Source organism: Cydia pomonella, chromosome 18 (genome assembly GCF_033807575.1).
Source record: "Cydia pomonella isolate Wapato2018A chromosome 18, ilCydPomo1, whole genome shotgun sequence".
Classification (NCBI taxonomy): domain Eukaryota; kingdom Metazoa; phylum Arthropoda; class Insecta; order Lepidoptera; family Tortricidae; genus Cydia; species Cydia pomonella.
Window position 1 is genome coordinate 6,974,555 of NC_084720.1, and position 20,946 is coordinate 6,995,500.

A 20,946-nucleotide genomic window follows, 5' to 3' on the forward strand; every position below is an offset into this window, starting at 1 on the left:
TAATAACTAATCTAACGAAATAAATAACTGCCAAACTTAACTTTTGCAAATCAATTCAACTGTCTAACCCCTCGCGAACTTCATGGTTGTCGGGTCTGTTTTAGACCACGCATTATAATAGGTCAAAGATTTTCGGTCAACTGAGGTCCCAGCGGCAGATAGTCGAAAGTGAAGATAGTCTAGCAGGCAAGGCCGTAACGGGACTCTGGCCCAAACTAGCCCATCCGTCCAAGTTATGTGGTTACGGTATTCTGCTGCCAACTGCGTTCGCTAGAGCTTTACTGCCTTGAAATAAGGTAGGTTATTGAATGACGAGGAGATGAGTTAATGTGGTGGGTTTGTAGCTTCAATGGCGGCGAGGTCACTGCCGGAGACTGGACTCGGCTGCTGTCACACCGAAGCGAATGCGAGCTTATGTTGTTCATGTGCTGATATTCGCATTTATTTTATGGGGAAGAGTTCAGATTTTACTTGTGTAACCGTTATAGCCGATCTCCTCGATAGCGTGTAGCTGGGGAGCCGGCGATGCTAAATGTGTAGTTACTCGAGCGTCGTAGAGACCTATTGGATTCGAAAAATAAATCGGTAACTAGATTATGGATTTGGTCTTTTATTCCAATTTCATGCTTTAATTTTTCTATAAATTAATCTGACAATTATTTGTACAAATTTCCTTAATCTGACGATCACAATTACGGCGCCCGATTTTCACATTGTACCTAACCGTCAGGTTAAGAAAGTGCGTACAAATAATAGTCGGATTGAGTAATAGCATAATTATGTAGCATTCATTTGGACTGAAGTGACGAGATTCACAGTCTGCTTTGCAATCGATTTGTTGTACCCCCCACCAACCAACGGATCAACATAGATGGCTAAAAGTGGTTAAGGGGGTTAAGGGAGACTCCACGGTGTAGCAGGATATCACGCATATCTGACGTGCTCGAGTAACTACATGAATCCCTTCTTGGGCTACAACCAGTGGTGTAGTAATAACTTAATGCAGGAAACGTGTCATTCGTTACGGAGCGTAGGGACAATACATATAAAGATCAGTTAGTGAAAATTATTTACTTTGTAATAGTTGTTGTTAATATTTGGTAAGTAACTTTGAACTTCAACGAACCTGCAATCGATATAATCCAATCCTGCTTATCACCTCTTCTGCCAATCTATGGGCTTTTTTGTACAATCATCAGAAAAGTATAAGATAAGTGGGCTAGGTGTCTAATATGATCTAAACATACCTTCATTAAGAGAATGTGAAGATTTGTAACACGCTCCGCTTAGTTATTAGCTACTTCTGGAGGCCTACCGCGAAAATCTAAATTCGCAAATTGCGGGGATTTTACTCTCACTAAGACGTAATTAGAGTGACAGAGAAAAATGCCCGCAATTGACGAACTTCGATTTTCGCGGTTATAGCCCTGCTGCCCTATGTGAGGAATATCTACGTAAGAGAATATCTCATTAAGATTCACATCACGTGTGAATGAGGACCAGGTTTGCAATGAACAGTGACGTGTGCGCTGGCGCGTTAGATGCGCGTGCGCGTGCTGCCGGCGCGAACGCGTTCCATTTTCAAAAAATTACTTTTAAACCGTTTTTGTAACGTGCCAGTGCGTGCAGTGAAGTATAGTTGATGGGAATCAGGAATAGACGTAAGTACATAATTTTCGTGTTATTGTAGGTGGCTGGGTAAAGATTTTCGTAGAATTTTTTCTTGATACACGTAACTATTAAGTTATGACTTCATTATTCTTGGAAAACTCTTAGTTGTTTTTTTTATTCGAAATCTAGCTATGACTACTGGTGTTTTAAATAACTGAGCTGTGGCACAGTTATAACTAATGTCTGGGTACCTACTAGTATTAAAGTAAGTTTCAGAAAGCCGAAGAATATATTTTTGTTAGAAGCTAACAGATCTTAATTGTTAAATTTCTTGACAATTAGTCGGGCGCATTAAGGTCGTAGCTTCGAAAACGGAGTAATTTTGAATATCGCTATATGGAATATATTTTCATGGCATCTTGCTAACTGACTGTTGCTACAGTAGAAAGTGCTTCTTGTTTAACAGATATCACCAATTTTCAAAATATTTGCGCTTTCCAAGTTACCTCAATGCACCTTATATATAAAACGGTTAATAATAAAATACTAGCTAAGGTATCTGAGATGGAACCATTTTATTTATTTGCCTCATCTCCGGTAGCCATTCCGCATAACAAATTACTTAAACCGGTCGTTTCTCAGTACACATGAATCATTCATTCATTACGAGATCATCCTGTGTTCATCTGCTTTTAATATAATGGCTGGCTGTTTAATCAAATGTCAGTCATTAGAATGAGATGAGAATGTGTGCAATTTTTAGTGCTCCGTACTCCGTACCAAACTTTGTTCACGGAGAACTTATGGAATCAGGATCACTTCGATCTTGAAAATCAGTTAAATATGTATATACATATTTTTTTCTATGTAGAGTTGATTTTTTCTCGGTAGATGACACTGTTATCAAAATTGAATCGCGCTATCAGATATATATCGTATTTTATCCTTGTATAGGATGCCTACAAGTACAAGATAGCCTAGATTTTTTAAATAGAATTTTTGTTAATACTAATGCGGTTGAATTTAGGTATTCCAAAATAAGTTCCGTCACCTGGGTAATTTCCAAATACTAAAATGCCTCTGAACAGCTCTTAGCTAGGAAATCAGGAGGGTGGTAGTGTTGCCAGAGTATAAAATGTTTCTTTTTAGGGTTCTGTACCCAAAGGGTAAAACGGGACCCTATTACTAAGACTCCGCTGTCCGTCCGTTTGTCCGTCTGTCACCAGGCTGTATCTCATGAACCGTGATAGTTAGACAGTTGAAATTTTCACAGATGATGTATTTCTGTTGCCGCTATAACAACAAATACTAAAAACAAAATAAAATAAATATTTAAGAGGGCTCCCATACAACAAACGCGATTTTTTTGCCGTTTTTATAGATAATGGTACATGCGCGAGTCCGACTCGCACTTGGCCGGTTTTTTATCAGGGACCGGCCCGCTATCCCTTATAAGGGGTTTTGTAAGGGTTTTGCATAAGGCTTAACTCACCATACCCTTTGCCCGGCGAAACCCTTTCATTTTGCTTTTAAAGCCCTTATATTAAAGCTAACCCTTTTGAGGTATCGGTATCCTAATACCCTTACAAAACCCTTATCATCCGCTCACCAATACCTTGCATATCGCTTATAAGGCTTAGCCTTATAAAGGGCTTCCCTTTCAGCATATAAGCGTGCTAATTTAAATCATCTACCTTGTTCATAAAGCACACATTACTGTAAATCCAATAGTAAGCGATCGTTGTTGGCGGCGGTGTTCTTTGATGTTCGCGCGCTTCCGAATGATCGAAGCCGCTGTAGATTAAATACGGTTCAATTTTCAATGGCAAAGAGTTGTGATTGTCTGTTGCTTTGCGCGGATCGAGCGCATCGTCACGGCGCTATTTTCTTCAGTCTTAGACACGTGCCAATGTTATCATTAGCTCCCGTTGCAAATAATATACTTACTCGCAAGGCTCCGAAACCGGTTAAATTTCATACCATTATCATGTACTTGGCGCGAAACCTTAAAATTTCAGTTTGGTTCGAAAAACCGTTATTTTTAAACCGGTTATTTAGAGAACATTTTCATAAAGTTATTGTCAGAGAATTGATTAAGAACAATAAAATCCAGTTTATTCCATGCGCGGTGTCTTTGTTTACGGGCCGATCTCTAGTTTCGTACCGATTTATTGTTTTTTTCGTAGAACGTTTTTTGTCCTCTAAAGTTATTTGTGTTTATTTTGATATTTATGTATTTATTCATTATGTGCTTATAAATATGTGTTTATTCATTATATATGTATTGTTTTTCTAATACTATGGCGGCGACAAACACACAAACGGTCCGCCTAATGTTAAGCAGCCACGTAGCCTATGGACGCCTGCAACTCCAGAGGTGCTAGCTCTTGAACTGTGTAATGAAATATACTAGTACTACTATTACTTTTAAGGAACATGTAAGGAATGTAATGAAGGCATAGGCGGAAATGTAAAACCGAGGGAAGGTAATAAATCATGTATGAAAGGGAATGAAATTAGATTATATGTAAATGAACTTTATTGGATAGAAATTAAAGGGATGATATTTTAAAATATGGAACCATAAACTACTTGAATTAAACCAAGACACAAACAAGGGAGTATATCGACGTTTGTAAATACGAGGTGTAACAAAAACAGTGGGGATCCGTTCGACCAAGTTCTAATTCTCAGATCAGAAGCTCCGGGTCTTCGGCCTCGATTTTTACGATACTTGGGCATTGATTTTTGTCCGAGAATTGCTTCACTGAAGTTCAGCCTTTGACCTAGTGGCTTTGGCAGTGGTAGCTGACTTTTCGTTTATTATTTAAGCTTTATTCAATTATTCTCTCAAATATAAAATATATTTGTGTCCAATATTTGCCATTAAGATCTAAACTACCTATGTATCTATCTATTATTATTATTTTACATAAAAACCCATTTTCTAATAAGATATTTATCTTTTCTTTCAAACTGAAAATATTGGAAGGAATGGGCAGAAACGGATTGGAATGGAATGAAGTTTCAAAGATTTTTTTTCCATCATCTATCTAGCTAGAAGGCAATCAAGTGAAACGAATAAAGATATACCTACCCAATATATACTACATGTGATTTATTTGCATTAGATAGTATCATATCACTATATTACTACCTTTTTTTTAATACCACGACGGTGGCAAACAAGCATGCGGCCCGCCTGATGGTAAGCAGTCACCGTAGCCTATGGACGCATGCGACACCAGCGGTATCAGATGCGCGTTGCCGGCCCTTTAAAAACCTGTACACTCCTTTTTGAAGAGCCCCATACTGTAGCCCCTCGGGAAAACCTCAGCAGGAAGCTCATATCACAGCCGAAGCGTTCGCGGCAGGAAATTCCTCTTAAACCGCACAGTACGCGACCAATTAGGTTCTAGGGTGTGAGGATGAACACCCTGCGAGCGAGCGGTGCGGTGATAGAAAGCGGCCATTGGTAGAACACACACAAGGAGGCAAAGTCTCTCCTTAGACTTAAAGGTTCAGTACCGCCTCTGAGTTTGGGATCGTCGACGATTCGTACGTACAACGCGCCTTTGGACTGAGTCGAATGGTCCAAGCTAGCATGCAGGTACTCCTGCCCAAAGGTGACAGCAATACTCCATATGGGGACTGCAATTTATATAGCAGCAGTTGTAAAGTATCGTCTCGCTTTATTGAGCACACCGAGTTTTTTGGATGCCAGGTGGCTACGGAACTGGACATCACTGGAAATGTCGACACCGAGGATCCCAATACTCCCTGACATGGTAAGGGCTGAGCCTTGGAACTGTGGGACCACAGTAAATGGGGGTTTCTTAGCGGTAAATGCGCAAACTTGTGTCTTGGTGGGGTTAAATCGGACTAGATTGTCCCAACCCTACACTATCAAGGATAGAGTGCTTTCAATGTCCGACACAAGCTTTTCACGACTCTCCAGCACCACAGAACGAGGGATGTTGGCACGGCCTGTGTAATAGGCATCCCCTACTGTCGTCTGCATTGCATAGCAATGAATGTCATTGATGTGCAGCAAAAACAGCGTTGGGGATAGCACAGAACCTTGCGGAACGCCAGCGTTAATGTCCATGCTATCGGAGCAGCTTCCGTCTACTACGGCTCGTATGCGTCTGCCGGAAAAAAAAAGCTAGCGATCCATTTGCATAGTCCCTGCAGCAGTCCATAAGATGGTAACTTCGATAGGAGACCCCTACGCCAGACCCTATCGAACGCATTCGCTATATCTAGGCTAACTGCCAATGCCTCACCTTGACTCTCAATGGCCTAAGCTCAGCGGTGTGTGAGATACAATAGAAGATCACCAGTCGAGCGACCGTGACGGAAACCATACTGGCGGTCGCTGATCAGGTCGTGTTCTTCTAGGTATCTCAGCAGCTTTGCGTTAATTATACGCACCATGACCTTTGAGAGAAGAAAGGTAATAGCGATAGGCCTGTATCTCAATGGGTCCGATCTGTCGCCCTTTTTAAGCACAGGGTGCACAAGGGCCGTCTTCCACGAAGATGGAACATGCCGTTTCTTGCTAGAGAGTGTGAAAAGGCGCGCCATCACGGGACACAACTCAGGAGCACATTGCTTAAGCACAATCGCTGGTATGCCGTCTGGCCCGCTCGACTTATGAGCGTCGGCGATAGCAACTCCCGCCGAATATCCCTCTGCGTGAATGAGATCTCTGGCATGGAATATACGCACCGTGGGATGGTGGGCGGCACGGCGCAACCGTCGTCGGTTAGGGTCGAGTTTGAGGCAAAAATAATAGCAAACCAAGAAGATTGGCTTTCTCCTTTGCACTGTGGGCCAGATGACCATCAGCTTTTCGCAGTGGTGGTAAGGACGACTGACAAAAATTTCCCTCGGCAGCTTTGGCAAGCGACCAGAACGCGCGACTCCCAGTGGGGTAGCTCGCTAGTTTCTCACCAATTCTGTCGACGAAATCATATTTAGCCCTGGCAATGGCCCTCTTATGACCATATACCTATGAGTACTTAACCGTGACAAAGTGGATTTCCGATGAAGAAAAATTTATTTTGCCGTACTTAAACCGCGAAACCTTCTTCATTGACGTTTTACAGATACTTAGGCTCTCAGCATACGGAGCGTAAGCGTAAGAAACGCGTAAGCGTATCGTAATACGCGCGTAGAACAAGAGCGCTGCGAGCGCGAACAACTTCAAACAAGTCTTTTCTGTCGTCATTACGACAGACGTAGCGTAATATGGGCGCAAAAAACAAAACTTCAGCCTTATAAAACAATAAAAAATCTTCTTTATCTGACGAGAAAGTAAGATCGTTGATACATCCGCCGAAGACATCTGACGCCAGCGACACCATGATTTCAGCTAGATTCCACTTATTAAACGATTACGCTTACGCGTCTCGTACTCGTAACGTTTTTACGATACGTTTACGCGACGCTTACGCTCCGTGTGCTGAGGATCTAAGGCGGTTAAAAAGAAAATACCTATTCTTAAACAATTGTGCGTTTAGACTTGGTATAAGTCACAATTTTTCAGACGGAAAATGAAGTTGTTCATGTGATAAAATTAAAATCTGCGTTCTCTCTAGGATAATTTTACTGTAACTGGGCTTACTGTGTTCTAATATAATATAAATTATGCACTTCTTTATAAAAATGCACTTATTCACAAATAGTAGTTTTTTTAATAACCTACTCAATGCCAAGCTATTTTAGGTAGGAGGGAAATGAGTTTTTACTTGTTTTTTTATTTAAGTTATATGGTTTAGTTTATCAAATTTTAATGTTTACGTAAACATACTTTAAAAAAATAACCACCTGTATAAAATAGTAATGTTATTAACTTGATTCGGGCTCGGACACCAAATCGGCACGAAACGAGAGAATGCTATGCCCTATGCGGCACACGGCCGTCTCATCGCTCCCCCAATAAAACGGTTTATTAAGGTTACAATAAAGTTCTTAAATATTCGCGTTCTTCTGAAATTTCGGAGTAAAACCGAAATAAACCGGTTTTAACCGGTATCTTTTAAACCGTTTCCGAGTTCTCTTACTCGGACGGAAGTGACCCTAATTGTTATTATTGTTGTTTACGCCGTTGCTACTACCTATTAGAAATATGCAGTCAAGCGTGAGTCGGACTTACTTGTGTACTATTCTGTTAAACTTTAGAGAAAAGTCATATTTAATTAAATATATATGACTTGTAGACCTTGTTTTATTTTAATCAGTTCACACTTGTCAGCCAGTAGGTACAATTAAGTTTAAAAAGTCGCCTAGTTTCGTAAGTGCAATCGGACTCATCACTCAGCTAATACGATGCACGGCAACGGCTACTATACTAGTAATTGTAGTCGTACTAGTATATAGTAGATGGTAAGCGAACAAAATTATTTAAAAAACCCTTCCCTAGGAACGTATTTTCTTTCCTTTTCATACACTAGCGTAGATATATACTAATTCTACCTCTTTCACGCAACGCTCAACTACGACATTACTAAAGGGAAAGCTTTATAAAAAGCGCTTAATGATAAGGGTAACCCTTATTAAGGGATTGCAAGGCATATAGGATAGCAGTAAGCCATTGCAAAGGGCTAGCTTTATTTTTTGCTAAGTTTCTCGGTAAGGGCTAGTCAAATATATGGGCTTGCAGTTCAAACTGGACAGTCTTTCAATGTGTTAGCCATGTTTATGGGACGCCCATTGAAAGGCTTTTATCGCGGAAAGGGTTGTCGGGGCCCTGTTTTTTATCCATGTTTTTTTTTTTAATGTACTTCAATGCACCTTATATCAATCTGCGTATAGTTTATATTTCCGCATATGGCATGTCAATTCAAATTGCACTGACGTTATCATATTAGTATCAAGATTTCCATCAATAAGTATCTTTCTAATTGATTTAAATAATTATGTTATGATTGATATCATTTAATTGATGATACACGTCAACACTGAAGCTAAGTTTGTTTTAGATTTTTTGTTATGTCACGTGAAATCAAAATTCGATCTTATACCTAAGTTTAGCCACAAAGTCAGACAACATAATCAACCTGTACACCAGTGTTGTAGTATTACAACATTGTTCACTTCATTCCTAATTACTGTGGTCATAACATTGCATCGAGGGTGAATGAACCAAGCCCCGACAGAAAAACGTAAAAAAAATGCGCCGGCATCGACTCGCTTGCAATTTATGTAAACTTTCCAAACCTCGCATCTTCATATAACTTCGATTGATAGTGAACTTTAGGCTTTTAGAGCTGATTTTATGATAATATAAGTAGTAAATAGTAGGTTGAAAAATAAAATAAAATAGAGGATGTGGGTATCGGTATAATCACATGAAATATTAAAAGGTATACCTAATCGATTACTTACAAATATGTGAAAATATTATGTAGGTACATAATCCTACCAATCAGCGCGTCAAACGTCCAAATCCATATGCAGCAGTTTTTGCGTGATTGGGCAACGAATATCCAAGCATCAAACATACCATTTTTAGGGTTGCGTAACAAAAAGGTACAAAAAGGAACCCTTATGGTGCGACTCTGTCCGTCCGTCCGTCTGTCACAACGCTAAATATCTCAAGAACCACTTAAGCTATCGATATGAAATTTGGAATAGTTATGAACAACGCTAACCCAGACACATTGAAAGTATTATTTTGTTATTATATCGGGTGTTCCCTGTAACAGGAGCAATAAATTAAACTGTAGGCTGTACTCCTCAAACTCACCAACATTTGTTTAGCAACTTGTAAATTAAATAACTTATGTTTTAATTTTTATTACACAGTGAAGTTAATTCTAAGACGCAATGTATTGCGAATTTTGTTACGTTTAAAACAAGACAAGCAACGTCAAACGGCGGTCAAACACACTGATATCAGCGTACATTGAAAATAATATTAAATTTGTATGAAAAAGATAAACTCTGAAGATTTCATAATTTTTTAAAGTTTTTAATCAAAATTTATATCATTTTAGGAGTGCTATATATGGTTTAATTATTTGCTCGTGTTACAGGAAACACCCGGTATTTTTAATAACTATGGGAAATGCCCAATATGAAGAGGGGGCAAAATTTCAAAGTCTAGTGACTAGGTCAAGTGGGGTATCATTTGAAAGAGCTCAAATTGACCATTCCAAAACAATTTATGGAGGAAAATGTGAAAAAAAATCCCCCCCCCCCTCCCGTATCTCCGCAGTTTACCGATGAAAAATTATGAAATTTTTACATATATTAACATAACTATAAATTATACAGGAAAAATATAATCAGACCTCTATCTTGGTAATTTTTTTTAATTAACAAAAAACATTTCCGAATTCAGTTTGGAATTTAACCAACTATAAGTGTGTTTATTACACTGGAAATTGCTATGAGATCATATTAAAGACACCTTCAAATAAAAAAACAATTTTTGAAATCAGTTCACATGAAAGAGAATTATCCACGAAAAACCAACATACGTGCATTAGGTACATCGCGCAAATTAGTTGGACAATTTGCCGATAGATGGCGCTATACACAATTATGTTTAGTATTGGTAGATATGATCAAAAGCCTTCGTCTTTGTAGTTACAATTACAAGAGATAATTCAAAGTTTGTACGGAACCCTCGGTGCGCGAGTAAAACGAACTTGCACTTGACCGGTTTTTTTATTTTTACATGACGTCGTTGAAAATGCCAAATCCGTTATGTGCTCGATTTTTGATTGGCAAATAGGCATCTAGGAACAAAATACATAAGGTATTAATTAATTTGATTAAAATCGCGCACATATTTTGGATTTGGCATTCTCAACGACGAATTTAACAATATTCGTCGACGTAGGACTATTTCGGTACCTAATAGTACCTATACTTAAATAGGTCTTTAAAAAAGTTATCTCCTACACACAAAATGTTATCTTCGACGTACCTAACTACACTTAACGATAAGCGTCGTCTAAATCTAATCACTAGTATATATTAGCTGCCGTGATTTAAGCAAATACGATTATCTGTCTTGACCATATCGTCACTTACTCGTAGACCTAGCAAAAGACTTCTATACCTACTTAGTGAAATATATTCCGTTACGTAGGTAAATAGTTAAGATAAAAATTTTGATTCAGTTCAGATAATGTGCGGCAAAGATAATCAACAATCGATCTGTGCTTTAGCCATTCCATTTATTTACGTAGTGAAAGAGGTAGGTGACAGAGTGCCTGCATTGTAGAAAATAAAGGTAGGTGCACTTCGTCTATTCTTTCCTTAACAGTGGAATTGTCCTACTGAATCGGGATTTAATCGCGTACGTTTATTATTTGGCCTGACTTTTCGAACGTGACACGTCCGTGGTCACAGGTATACTGGCGAGGAATCGTATCAACACTATCAACATCTTCTGTTGCCCTGGGTTTGCGAACTACCCGCACTTCATCATGATTAATAATCATTGATTATTCACTTGTACGCGAGGGTTGTTTTTGAACTTTTTGAATTAAGGTTTAATAATGGCCAATAGCCTAATTTGTCAATTTTTTTTTGCTACCATACCCGAAGCGATTACGAAATTATTCTCTTGTCAACGCGATCTTCGATACTAAAACTTTCGCTAAGCGGCAAACTGCACAGAAAATAATTTGAATTAGTCTGGCCTAGTGGGTAATAGTGGGTTCAAATCCCGGTAAGGGCATTTGTTTGTGTGATAAACACAGATAATTGTTCTCGAGTCTCGAGGTATATAAGTTTTTTTATTTATCTAAATATATTTACGTATGTATATCATCGCCTCGTACCCATAATACAAGCTTTGCTTAGTTTAGGGCTAGGCCGATTTGTGTAAGATTGTCCCCAAATATTTGTTTATTTATCGCCGGTAGTTATATATATATAATATATATAATCAACAATCTATATGATATATATATATATATATATATATATATATATCATAAGTAAAAAAATATTACATCCATCCATGTTCACAAACTAAAAATAATAAATAAATAACTATTTAAAAGTCCCACAGTAAGTTTAACAATAAGGCTTGTGTTGAGGGAACTTACACAACTAAATACTTAAATATATAGAAAATACTCATAATACAGGAACAAATATTCGTGCTCATCACACGAATCAATGCCCTTACCAGGAAGGACCCGGGACCATCGGCATCATGCACTACCCACTAGGCCAGACAGGTCGTCATAAAATATTAAAAAATATTAGTGGATTCTTAGAAAAAAGTTAACATTTTCCCAAGAACATGTAGCTCTAGGGTTCAACGTCTGCGGGCCACAACCACAAAGCAGGATAAATTATACCTAAACAATGGCTTGCAAAATTGTGCAAACAACGTTTAGCAAGACGTTAATAATTAGCAATCACAAGGGCACGAAGTAACTGTTTACTGGTAGCGGACGTCTTGAGATTGTTATAAGCGCGATGTCTAATACTGTTTAAACTTGATTTCCATCATCTTAATAAGATAAATACTTTCAACAATAATGCTAATACAATGCTAATTAGACGAATTGAATTTCTCTAAAATTTGAGAAAATTCAGCGATTCCTCATCAAATACCAGTTCAAAAATAGAGCCAAGAGATTGGAAAATATAATTTGACAGCTTTAAAGCGTCTGGTAACAGTTACCGCCGCCGGAAATGGTATGGCAATGTTGATTATAAATTTTTAACAATATTTTCTATAACATACATAAAAATCAGCCATGAGAATTTAAGAAAAGTTAGTAATATTTTTACCTAACCTTAACACCTTGTACAGGACAAATGGCCGTCGGGCCAATATAGCAAGTATGTAGACATTAAAAGTACATACTATATTATCCCATACATTTTATTCATGAGAAAATAAGTAAGGTCTGGCGGCTCTGGGATCTTGCTCTATACCGCTAAAAACCTGCTTTCTAATAAAAAACGGAACAAAACACACGTAGCAGTCAAACTTGTCAGGGGTTACAAACAGTGTGAAGGATGAAGCTAAGTAAATGTGTCCACGGCTGACAAAACGTCCCACTTTGTCGCTTACCATAAGGACACTTTGACAGGTTATTCGTCTAAAAATACAAACAAATCTCGTCCTTATCACAAGCAACAAAGTGGGAAGTTTTGCCGGCCGTGGTCAAAAATACTGTTTCCCTGAGAGCAAAAAGACAAAATAAACAAGCTGCAATGCTTGTCAGTCACTTAGCAAGACTACTCGTATAATAATCTGGTACCCACTTAGCTTAGGGCGACGGCTTCTGGTTATAGTGGTATCCTAAAATAGAACTAAGTGGCACGGCAACATCCTTTCGTCTACTTTATAGTCTCACTGAACCAATATATTATATATATAGAATTCGTAGAGGAAGCCTAGGTAAGTGCATAAGGTATCACTTTTCTCCGTCGTGACGTGAAATGTACGGTATACGTTTGTTCCATTTACAGAATCCTTATAATATTAGTAACGTTAATTGATTAACCATGGCAGGGAGTACGAAAATAGTAATAAATGTAATAATAGATGCAATCTCCCGCTCATGAACCTTATGTTTTCCTAGATATATGCCGCGGAAAATGTTCAAAATTGCGAAATTTGCAATACTTTCCTGAGTAAAGTTTTCGGATACTTTCACATTGTTGGATGGGCCAGTTTTTCCACCCCAAAAATGTTATCTTCCTTCATTTATGACTGTTTGGACCCTTTTCGCAATATCTGTGGGTTTCGTCATACCAGGAAAATAAGAATATTTTGTTTATCAATCAATCTTATCACCAATTAATTGCTTTTAAGTAGTGAATCATGTTTGTCGATCGTGTCTTCTTTGATTGCTTATTGAACGTGACTGCCACATGGTAACTTCCATGGGTTTAATGGGATATTGTATGCAAAAGACTGCCCAAAATGAAATGCTAACGCAATTATACGTATAATTATCATCTCCACCAATAAAAACGCGTCATTGTGACCGTTCTCATAGATTCATAGGCTTAACACCAACTTAAACAATATCAGCTGCTAGCGCATATAAAAGGGTTACTTTTATATTTACTCCTTTTTTAAAGGGTGATTACAAAGAGAAAACAAAACAACCGCTTGCGTTAGTTAGGCTCTGTTGGCAAAAGAAAACTTGTCCTAATGCAATTTATTATATATTATATTGGCATTATTGTTTGAAAAATCTCACAGTACCAATGCGGGTCTCTTATTGACCAATGAAAATGCGACGTTAAGTTTTCCTGTGACAACATTAAAATGGACATTGCAAAACCAGTCATATATTCGGCATCAGTAGTCCGCAACGCTACTTGTCTCATAAAGTTAAGAAAGATGCCAATAAAGATGGTGTTTAGTGGTGTCCTTGATTTTGCCGTCAACTTTCTATTTACACCCGCGGCCGTTGAACGCTTGGCATCAAACTGCACAAACTGGCACGACACTGATTAAGCAAAAACTAATATCATGCATAGAATAACACCTACAACACGCAACGTATCCATTATTTGAGAAATAATACATTGTCACCAGAACCTCAAAGGTTTTAAATGGAGACGGTTCATTCTTAAAACGCCGATCGCTACTACCGAATCGTTCAGTATACTTGTTTGTCTTGTGGATACGGTACTCGCTGTTATATCGCTAACAGAAAACACAAACATTGCAAATAGCAACGTATGTATTATTGTTACACGTATTAGGAATTAAGGACAGTGAATTCCTTAGAATTGGCGATTATTTTGCAATAGATACAGTATTTTATTTCCGTCAGAAAACACGGTTTAGTAGGTTTCACTAATTTCTTTCCATCCCAGAGTACAGACACTGCTTTAAAGCATACGGCTTTCTGATTATGGATAGGTAATAACTAAACAACAACATCATTAATCACGTCTATTTTAATAAATTAAGTTTTTATTATGTTTCGTTAGGTGTTTGTGACTAATCTGAGAGCATCAAATCAAAAGCAATCTTGATTTCCAGAGCAACAAGGCACAATGCCGCGCTTCAAGACCATACTCGTGACCGGCGGGGCCGGCTACATAGGAAGCCATTGCGTTGTAGACCTAGTCCAGGCTGGACACGAAGTTGTGGCCATCGACAACTTCGCAAACGCAGTGGGAGATGATGAAGGGTCACCAGCGCTAAGGAGGGTAGAAGAGATCACGGGGAAGAAGGTCACGTTTTACAAGGCCGATCTGCTAGATAAGGCGCAGATCAGGGATATTTTTGACAAGGTAAGTGTCTCATCTATAAACTGAGTCATAACCATAGGCAGCCATTGCGTTGTAGATCTAGGCCAAGCCGGACACGAAGTTGTGGCTATCGACAACTTTGTCAACGCAGTGGGGGATGATGAAGGGTCCCCGGCATTGAAGAGAGCGGAAGAGATCACGGCGAGGTCTTATTTTACAAGGCTGATCTGCTGGACAAGCCGCTAATCAGGGACATTTTTGACAAGGTAAACTCTTACTAATACATTGAACTAGTAGGGTATGTACTGTGCATTATAGTTCATTCAGGAATATAGAACCTCTATCACTTTTGTATTAATTTCCTGCCAAAACTAAAACCAATTAAGTTTTAGTCTAGCGTCTGTCGGCATTTTAAATATCTGTAAAATGAAAATAACAAATTTGTGGGAAAAGTTTTTTGCCAGGAGATCGTTTCTGATAAGGAATTGCCAGTCCATTGTCTCACTTTTTTTTCACATATCAATCAGGTGTCTGAACGTTTTCTTTTTGTGTCATATTCCAGCACCCAATAGACTGCGTCATTCACTTCGCGGCGTTAAAAGCGGTCGGTGAATCCATGCAGCAGCCCCTTCTCTACTATCAGAACAACTTGCTTGGAATGCTCAACCTACTCGAAGTAAGAATTCTAAAAGTCTATAAGAGTTTACTATTTAAATAAGGGATTTTCCATCCGAAGCCAAATCGATCCATATGAAGGTCAAGTGGTCTTTACTGAGGACATAATGTCAAAAAGAGTGATGTAATCAAATCACAAGGAAATTAACAGGTATTTTATAAGGAAAACCTTTTACAATTTGTTTTATTCATCTTTAAAATGCCTTGTTCAACTTTATTGCAAGGCAATAAGGATGACAATCCTACAAAATCTAGGATATAATCTGGTACTTAGAGTCAAGCAATAAACCAATATAAAACTTATCTCGCCCCAAAAGTTTTACCTAAAGTACGGCCATACTTTATCACTACCAACCAAGAGTGCTAAGTCGATGCAAACATAGCTTGGTAGGAGTCTACCGAATGTTACAAAAAGTAACTATTCACACTATTTTTTTAGATCATGCGTTCACACAACTGCTTCCAAATGGTATTCTCATCATCCTGCACCGTGTACGGCGAGCCGAAACATCTGCCGATCACAGAAGACCATCCCACAGGCAGCATAACCAACGTCTACGGCAGAACCAAGTACTTCATTGAAGAGATGCTGAAGGATCTGAGTGCAGCTGACAAGGTAATGGATAATAACTTACGTAAAAGTACTCGTAGCTAAGATAAAAAAAATGCCATCGGTATTACTATACCCGTATTGTATACAACGCAAAGATACTGAAAGATTTTAACCACCGAGTAAAAAGGTATTTTATTTTTAAAAAAACCAGGCAAGTGCGAGTCGGACTCGTTCCGTGCCATTATTTGTTTGTTGTATGGGAGCCCCCCTTAAATATTTATTTTATTCTGTTTTTAGTATGTGTTGTTATAGCGGCAACAGAAATACATAATCTGTAGAAATTTCAACTGGCTAACTATCATGAGATACAGCCTGGTGACAGACGGACGGACGGACGGATAGCGAAGTCTCAGTAATAGGGTCCCGTTTGATCCTTTGGGTACGGAACCCTAAAAAAACAGCCTCGGCAACGTCTGAGGTTAATAACTATTTACGTACTAAGTCAAGTTTGATATCATTTTCAACGAAAACAAAGATGTACAGTCAAGGTATTAAATATCGATACAGACAAAGTGCCAAAAATATGTATGCACGACCTTATTGCCTATATATTAAGATTGTGTGTACATATTTTTGTCACTTTGTCCGTATCGATATTTAATACCTTGACTGTAATTTTCGTTATTATCGATTCCCCATTCCCCATACAAATTTTCACCTCCCTTTTTATCCACTTAAGGGATGACTTCTGGGATAAAACTATTCTATGTCCTTTCCCGGGACTCTAAATCGGTTCAGCGATTAGTAAAGAGGTAACAGACAGGGAATTTTAAAATTCGGCATTCCCGATTTATATGGAAACGGTGCCAAACTTGGCCTAGCAGTTTCATTGATGTAGATATCAAGCAAGATAAAGTTGAAGGCCTCCTCCCCCTTAAAAAATTACATCAAAAATCTCGGTGGCTTCACTTCTTAAATCCATCTTTGGGTCTAATCCTGCCAAAGGAAATCTTTGGTTCACGAAACGCCGTATTTCATCTGGTACAATGGCCATTACTCATACCTATTATTGAAATCGTTAGGATTAGGGTTAACCTGTGTATTCAAGGCCCATCTGGCTTTCGAAATCGAAGTTAAAATCAAAGTTAACAAACATACCGTAATTCATGTAGCATGTATTTTTTGTCGTGATCAGTCGATCACGCTTGGCCTTAATCTCTATCTCATACAAAATTACTGAGGTGATGACCACTTTAAATACCTATCAATTATTTTAGTGTGTTTTTTTCTTAGAAAACAACCGAAACAACGGCACAAAAATATGGGTGTCATAACGGTCAGATCTAATGAAAGGTTTCTTTCGTGTGGACTTGATAAGTAGAAAGACATTGTTCGTAGGTATATAATATATCTGTTAAAATTTGATACGTGTTCTTCTATGGGATTAGTGATTACCACTCATAAATACTTATAATACCTATCGGTCTCGACGGCCTGTTCATATGAAATCAAATGTCACCTACACGTACACTGTCACTACACTACCGTACACGTAGCCTGATTTTTTCACTTTTTTTTGTAACCGCCTTCATTATATATTACCCAATAGATGTCCTTGTTATATGGAAAGCGATTTCTACATCGCGGAAGCTTCCAATGAAGTTTGATATTATGGGTTACCGATAAAGGAATTTATCAATTACATTCTTAAGGGGTTATGACTTATTCACCACTTTTTGCTTTAAAACGGCATTCGCTTATCTTATAATTTCATCATGTCACCTTTTCATACAATTTTTTTTTTCAGAGATGGAATATAATATCTCTCCGCTACTTCAACCCCGTTGGCGCGCATCCCTCCGGCCTAATAGGCGAAGACCCGACCAAGGAGTTCACAAACCTGATGCCTTTCATGGCGCAAGTGGCTCTGGGCAAGAAGCCAGTTCTCACGGTCTTCGGGAACGATTATCAGACGCCTGATGGCACTGGTCAGTATTCTATAGTCCTTGTTTCACTTAAGGCAATTTTTATTGTAGCTTGTGAAAGAGATGGAACATATCTCTGTGTTAATTCAGCCCCGTTGGCGCTTAGCCCTACGGCCTGATAGGCGAAGACCCGATCAAGGAGTTCACAAATTTTATGCCTTTCATGGCGCAAGTGGCTCTGGACAAGAAGCCAGTTCTCACAGTCTTCGGGAACGATTATTAGACTCCTGTTGGCACTGGTAAGTATATTATGGTCCGTGTCTACTATAAAAGCAACTCTCTACTACAGTCTACAGTCTACTGTAACGTGTGAAAGAAGTAAGGAACATAGCTCTGCGCTAGTTCAACCCCGTTGGCAAGACCATCGGGCCTGATAGGCGAAGACCCGACCAAGAAGTTCACAAACCTGATGCCTTTCATGGCGCAAGTGGCTCTGGGCAGGATGCCAGTTCTCACCTAACACATTACAGACTGAGATTTGTAAAGTACTGTAAACGTAATACTAATACACCCTAATATTACCGCACAGTGTAGAGCCGAACTTATTATTATACTTCAAATGTCAAACTTTTGCATCGTACTTTTTAAGCTTCTTGATATTCCTATGTCAATGTTGCAATCTGACCACTCTGACCAGCCTAATAGTCCTTATCTCCGGTGGAGACTAAACTGCTGGGCTTAATTGTATTATATACGGCAGTTCTTTTTCAACTTCATTTATTGGACTAAGGCAGCAAATCAACTCCGTCAACTCGTAACTCTGATCCATAGGTGCAATACTTACTTTACTCTCTGCACAGGTGTGCGAGACTACATTCACGTCATGGACCTGGCCAGTGGACATGTTGCAGCTTTGAACCTGCTAAGCCAAAACCACGTTGGACTTAAGGTACTTTTCTTGTCACTATAATTAATGAGTATAGCTACACAATTACACATAAGTATGTATACCTTACCTACCTACATCAGTCTTCGTAAAAATAAGATTAAATATGAATATTAATTAAGTACAGAAGTGAGTATGAAATGTGACTATTTCCTGTTCCGTTTAATTTTATTCAAAAACAAGCCGCCTGTAGTGGTTCGATAAGCACGGAACAAATAATTGATCGTATAAACTGACGTAATGCACCGCAATGCAGTTTTTTTTTGTGTAAAGGTGTAAACATAAGTTTTGAGTATTTGTTTTAATTTCCAGGTCTATAACCTTGGCACGGGCCGAGGCGTGTCCGTTAAAGAGTTAGTAGAGGTGTTCGAGAAGGTGACCAACACCAAAATCCCTCTAAAATACGAGGCGAGGAGGCTGGGAGATATAACTGCTATGTGGGCAGACGCGACGCTCGCCAAAAACGAACTCAACTGGGTCACCAAGCACACCATCGAGGAGATGTGTAAGTAGCTAGGAATATTTTAGATGACCAACAAGATCGTGAAGTAAGAAGTGTTCGAGAAGAGACATCCCGCCACGCTCGACAAGAACGAACTCAACCAGCGGCGGTAGCACGGTCGAATTATTATCGCCTGTTGTCACCATGCCTGTGTCACAAGTATGTAAGAGCGAAAGCAACAGGTATAGTGTCAGGCGATAAAAATGCAACCATGCTGCCACCGCAGCAGGTCACCAAGCACACCATCGAAAAGATGTGTAAACTGGCGGTATTTAAAAATAGTTATAAGGCAAAGTTGCTGTTTAACCCATAGTGCAAATATTGATACCCGGTCAAGCGAAAGATTCCAAATTGAACCACGAGTGTAGCAAGCGAGTAAAGTGTTTAACTCGGGTGAAAGCATCCATTTCTGTCTCGAACTACTTTCCACCCCGTGGCTAACAATCTACTATTTCCACAAACGTCCGAAAAGATGGAACATTCCGTTCCTATATCGATCTCGATCCACAAAAAGTGGGTCTTTCCAAATAAACATTGCCGAAATTTCTCAGGTAGGTACCTACCTTAAATCGAATGCAGAGGCAGGTGACTAGACACAATTTTTAAATTTAAAAATATATTATTGCAGGCACTGATTTCTGGCGATGGCAGACGATGAACCCGGATGGCTACCCCAAGAATAACGTTAAGACAAGTGTCATCGTAAACGGGAAGAGTTAGTTCACTCGGACACTACACTATGATTTATGCTACGCGTACTTATTATTAATAAACTAGTATATTTAACGTCTATTGATTTGGCTTCCATTTCCTAACCTCAAATGTTTATAACAATCCACATTAGCGATGGGGCTATAGTTCGTGACATCCACGATGACGCGCAGATTTGTCAAATTTAACCTTTAATAGCATGACATTACTAGTCAAGGCACGCGTCTTCGTGAATGACACGATCATCACGATCTATACGTATATACTAATTCGCTTAGAATTGAAAAATAAATATACCTCCCTCACCATACTGGTTTTCTAACGTCTTCTTTCGCTGTTCAAGCAATCCGTCTTTGGAATGCGCTTCCTCTAACGATTAGACAAGCCCCAAACGAGCTGAATTTCAAACGAATTCTCTACAAGCACCTGCTAGACTAGATACTGTCTAGTGGGAGTGGGACCCCCCTTCTCCGTACACATGCAGAAGTATATTTATGTATATTGTATAGTATATTATGTAATTTATATATATATTTTTAATGATAATTTGTATAGTTTATAAAAGTATTAGTACCTGGGCGACCGAGCTTTGCTCGGTTATAACTATTTATTGTAATATGGTGGTGTATAGGTGATAATCTACATAAACTTAAAAAGTAAAATGTGAACTTATTATTATTTACAATCGATTTTAACCTTACAGCACTTGTCACAGAGTAACGCCATCTATTGTCAATTTCTCTTATTACATAGGTATTTTTTTTACTAAATTAAACTTGTCTAAAACAATAAAAATTAAAAAATTATATATAAACTTGAA

The 20,946-nt window shown here is 38.6% G+C and overlaps 1 protein-coding gene across 1 annotated transcript; it reads left to right on the forward strand.

Moving 5' to 3' along the window:
* The first annotated feature begins 1,502 nt into the window (after positions 1-1,502).
* On the forward strand, positions 1,503-20,201 carry LOC133528001 (UDP-glucose 4-epimerase-like). The gene is made up of 8 exons (XM_061865241.1): positions 1,503-1,661; positions 14,603-14,856; positions 15,377-15,490; positions 15,929-16,105; positions 17,850-18,030; positions 18,828-18,916; positions 19,226-19,418; positions 20,044-20,201. The coding sequence occupies exons 1-8, from the start codon at positions 1,643-1,645 to the stop codon at positions 20,133-20,135; spliced, it is 1,119 nt and encodes a 372-aa protein (XP_061721225.1). The 5' UTR covers positions 1,503-1,642; the 3' UTR covers positions 20,136-20,201.
* Positions 20,202-20,946: the final 745 nt, after the last annotated feature.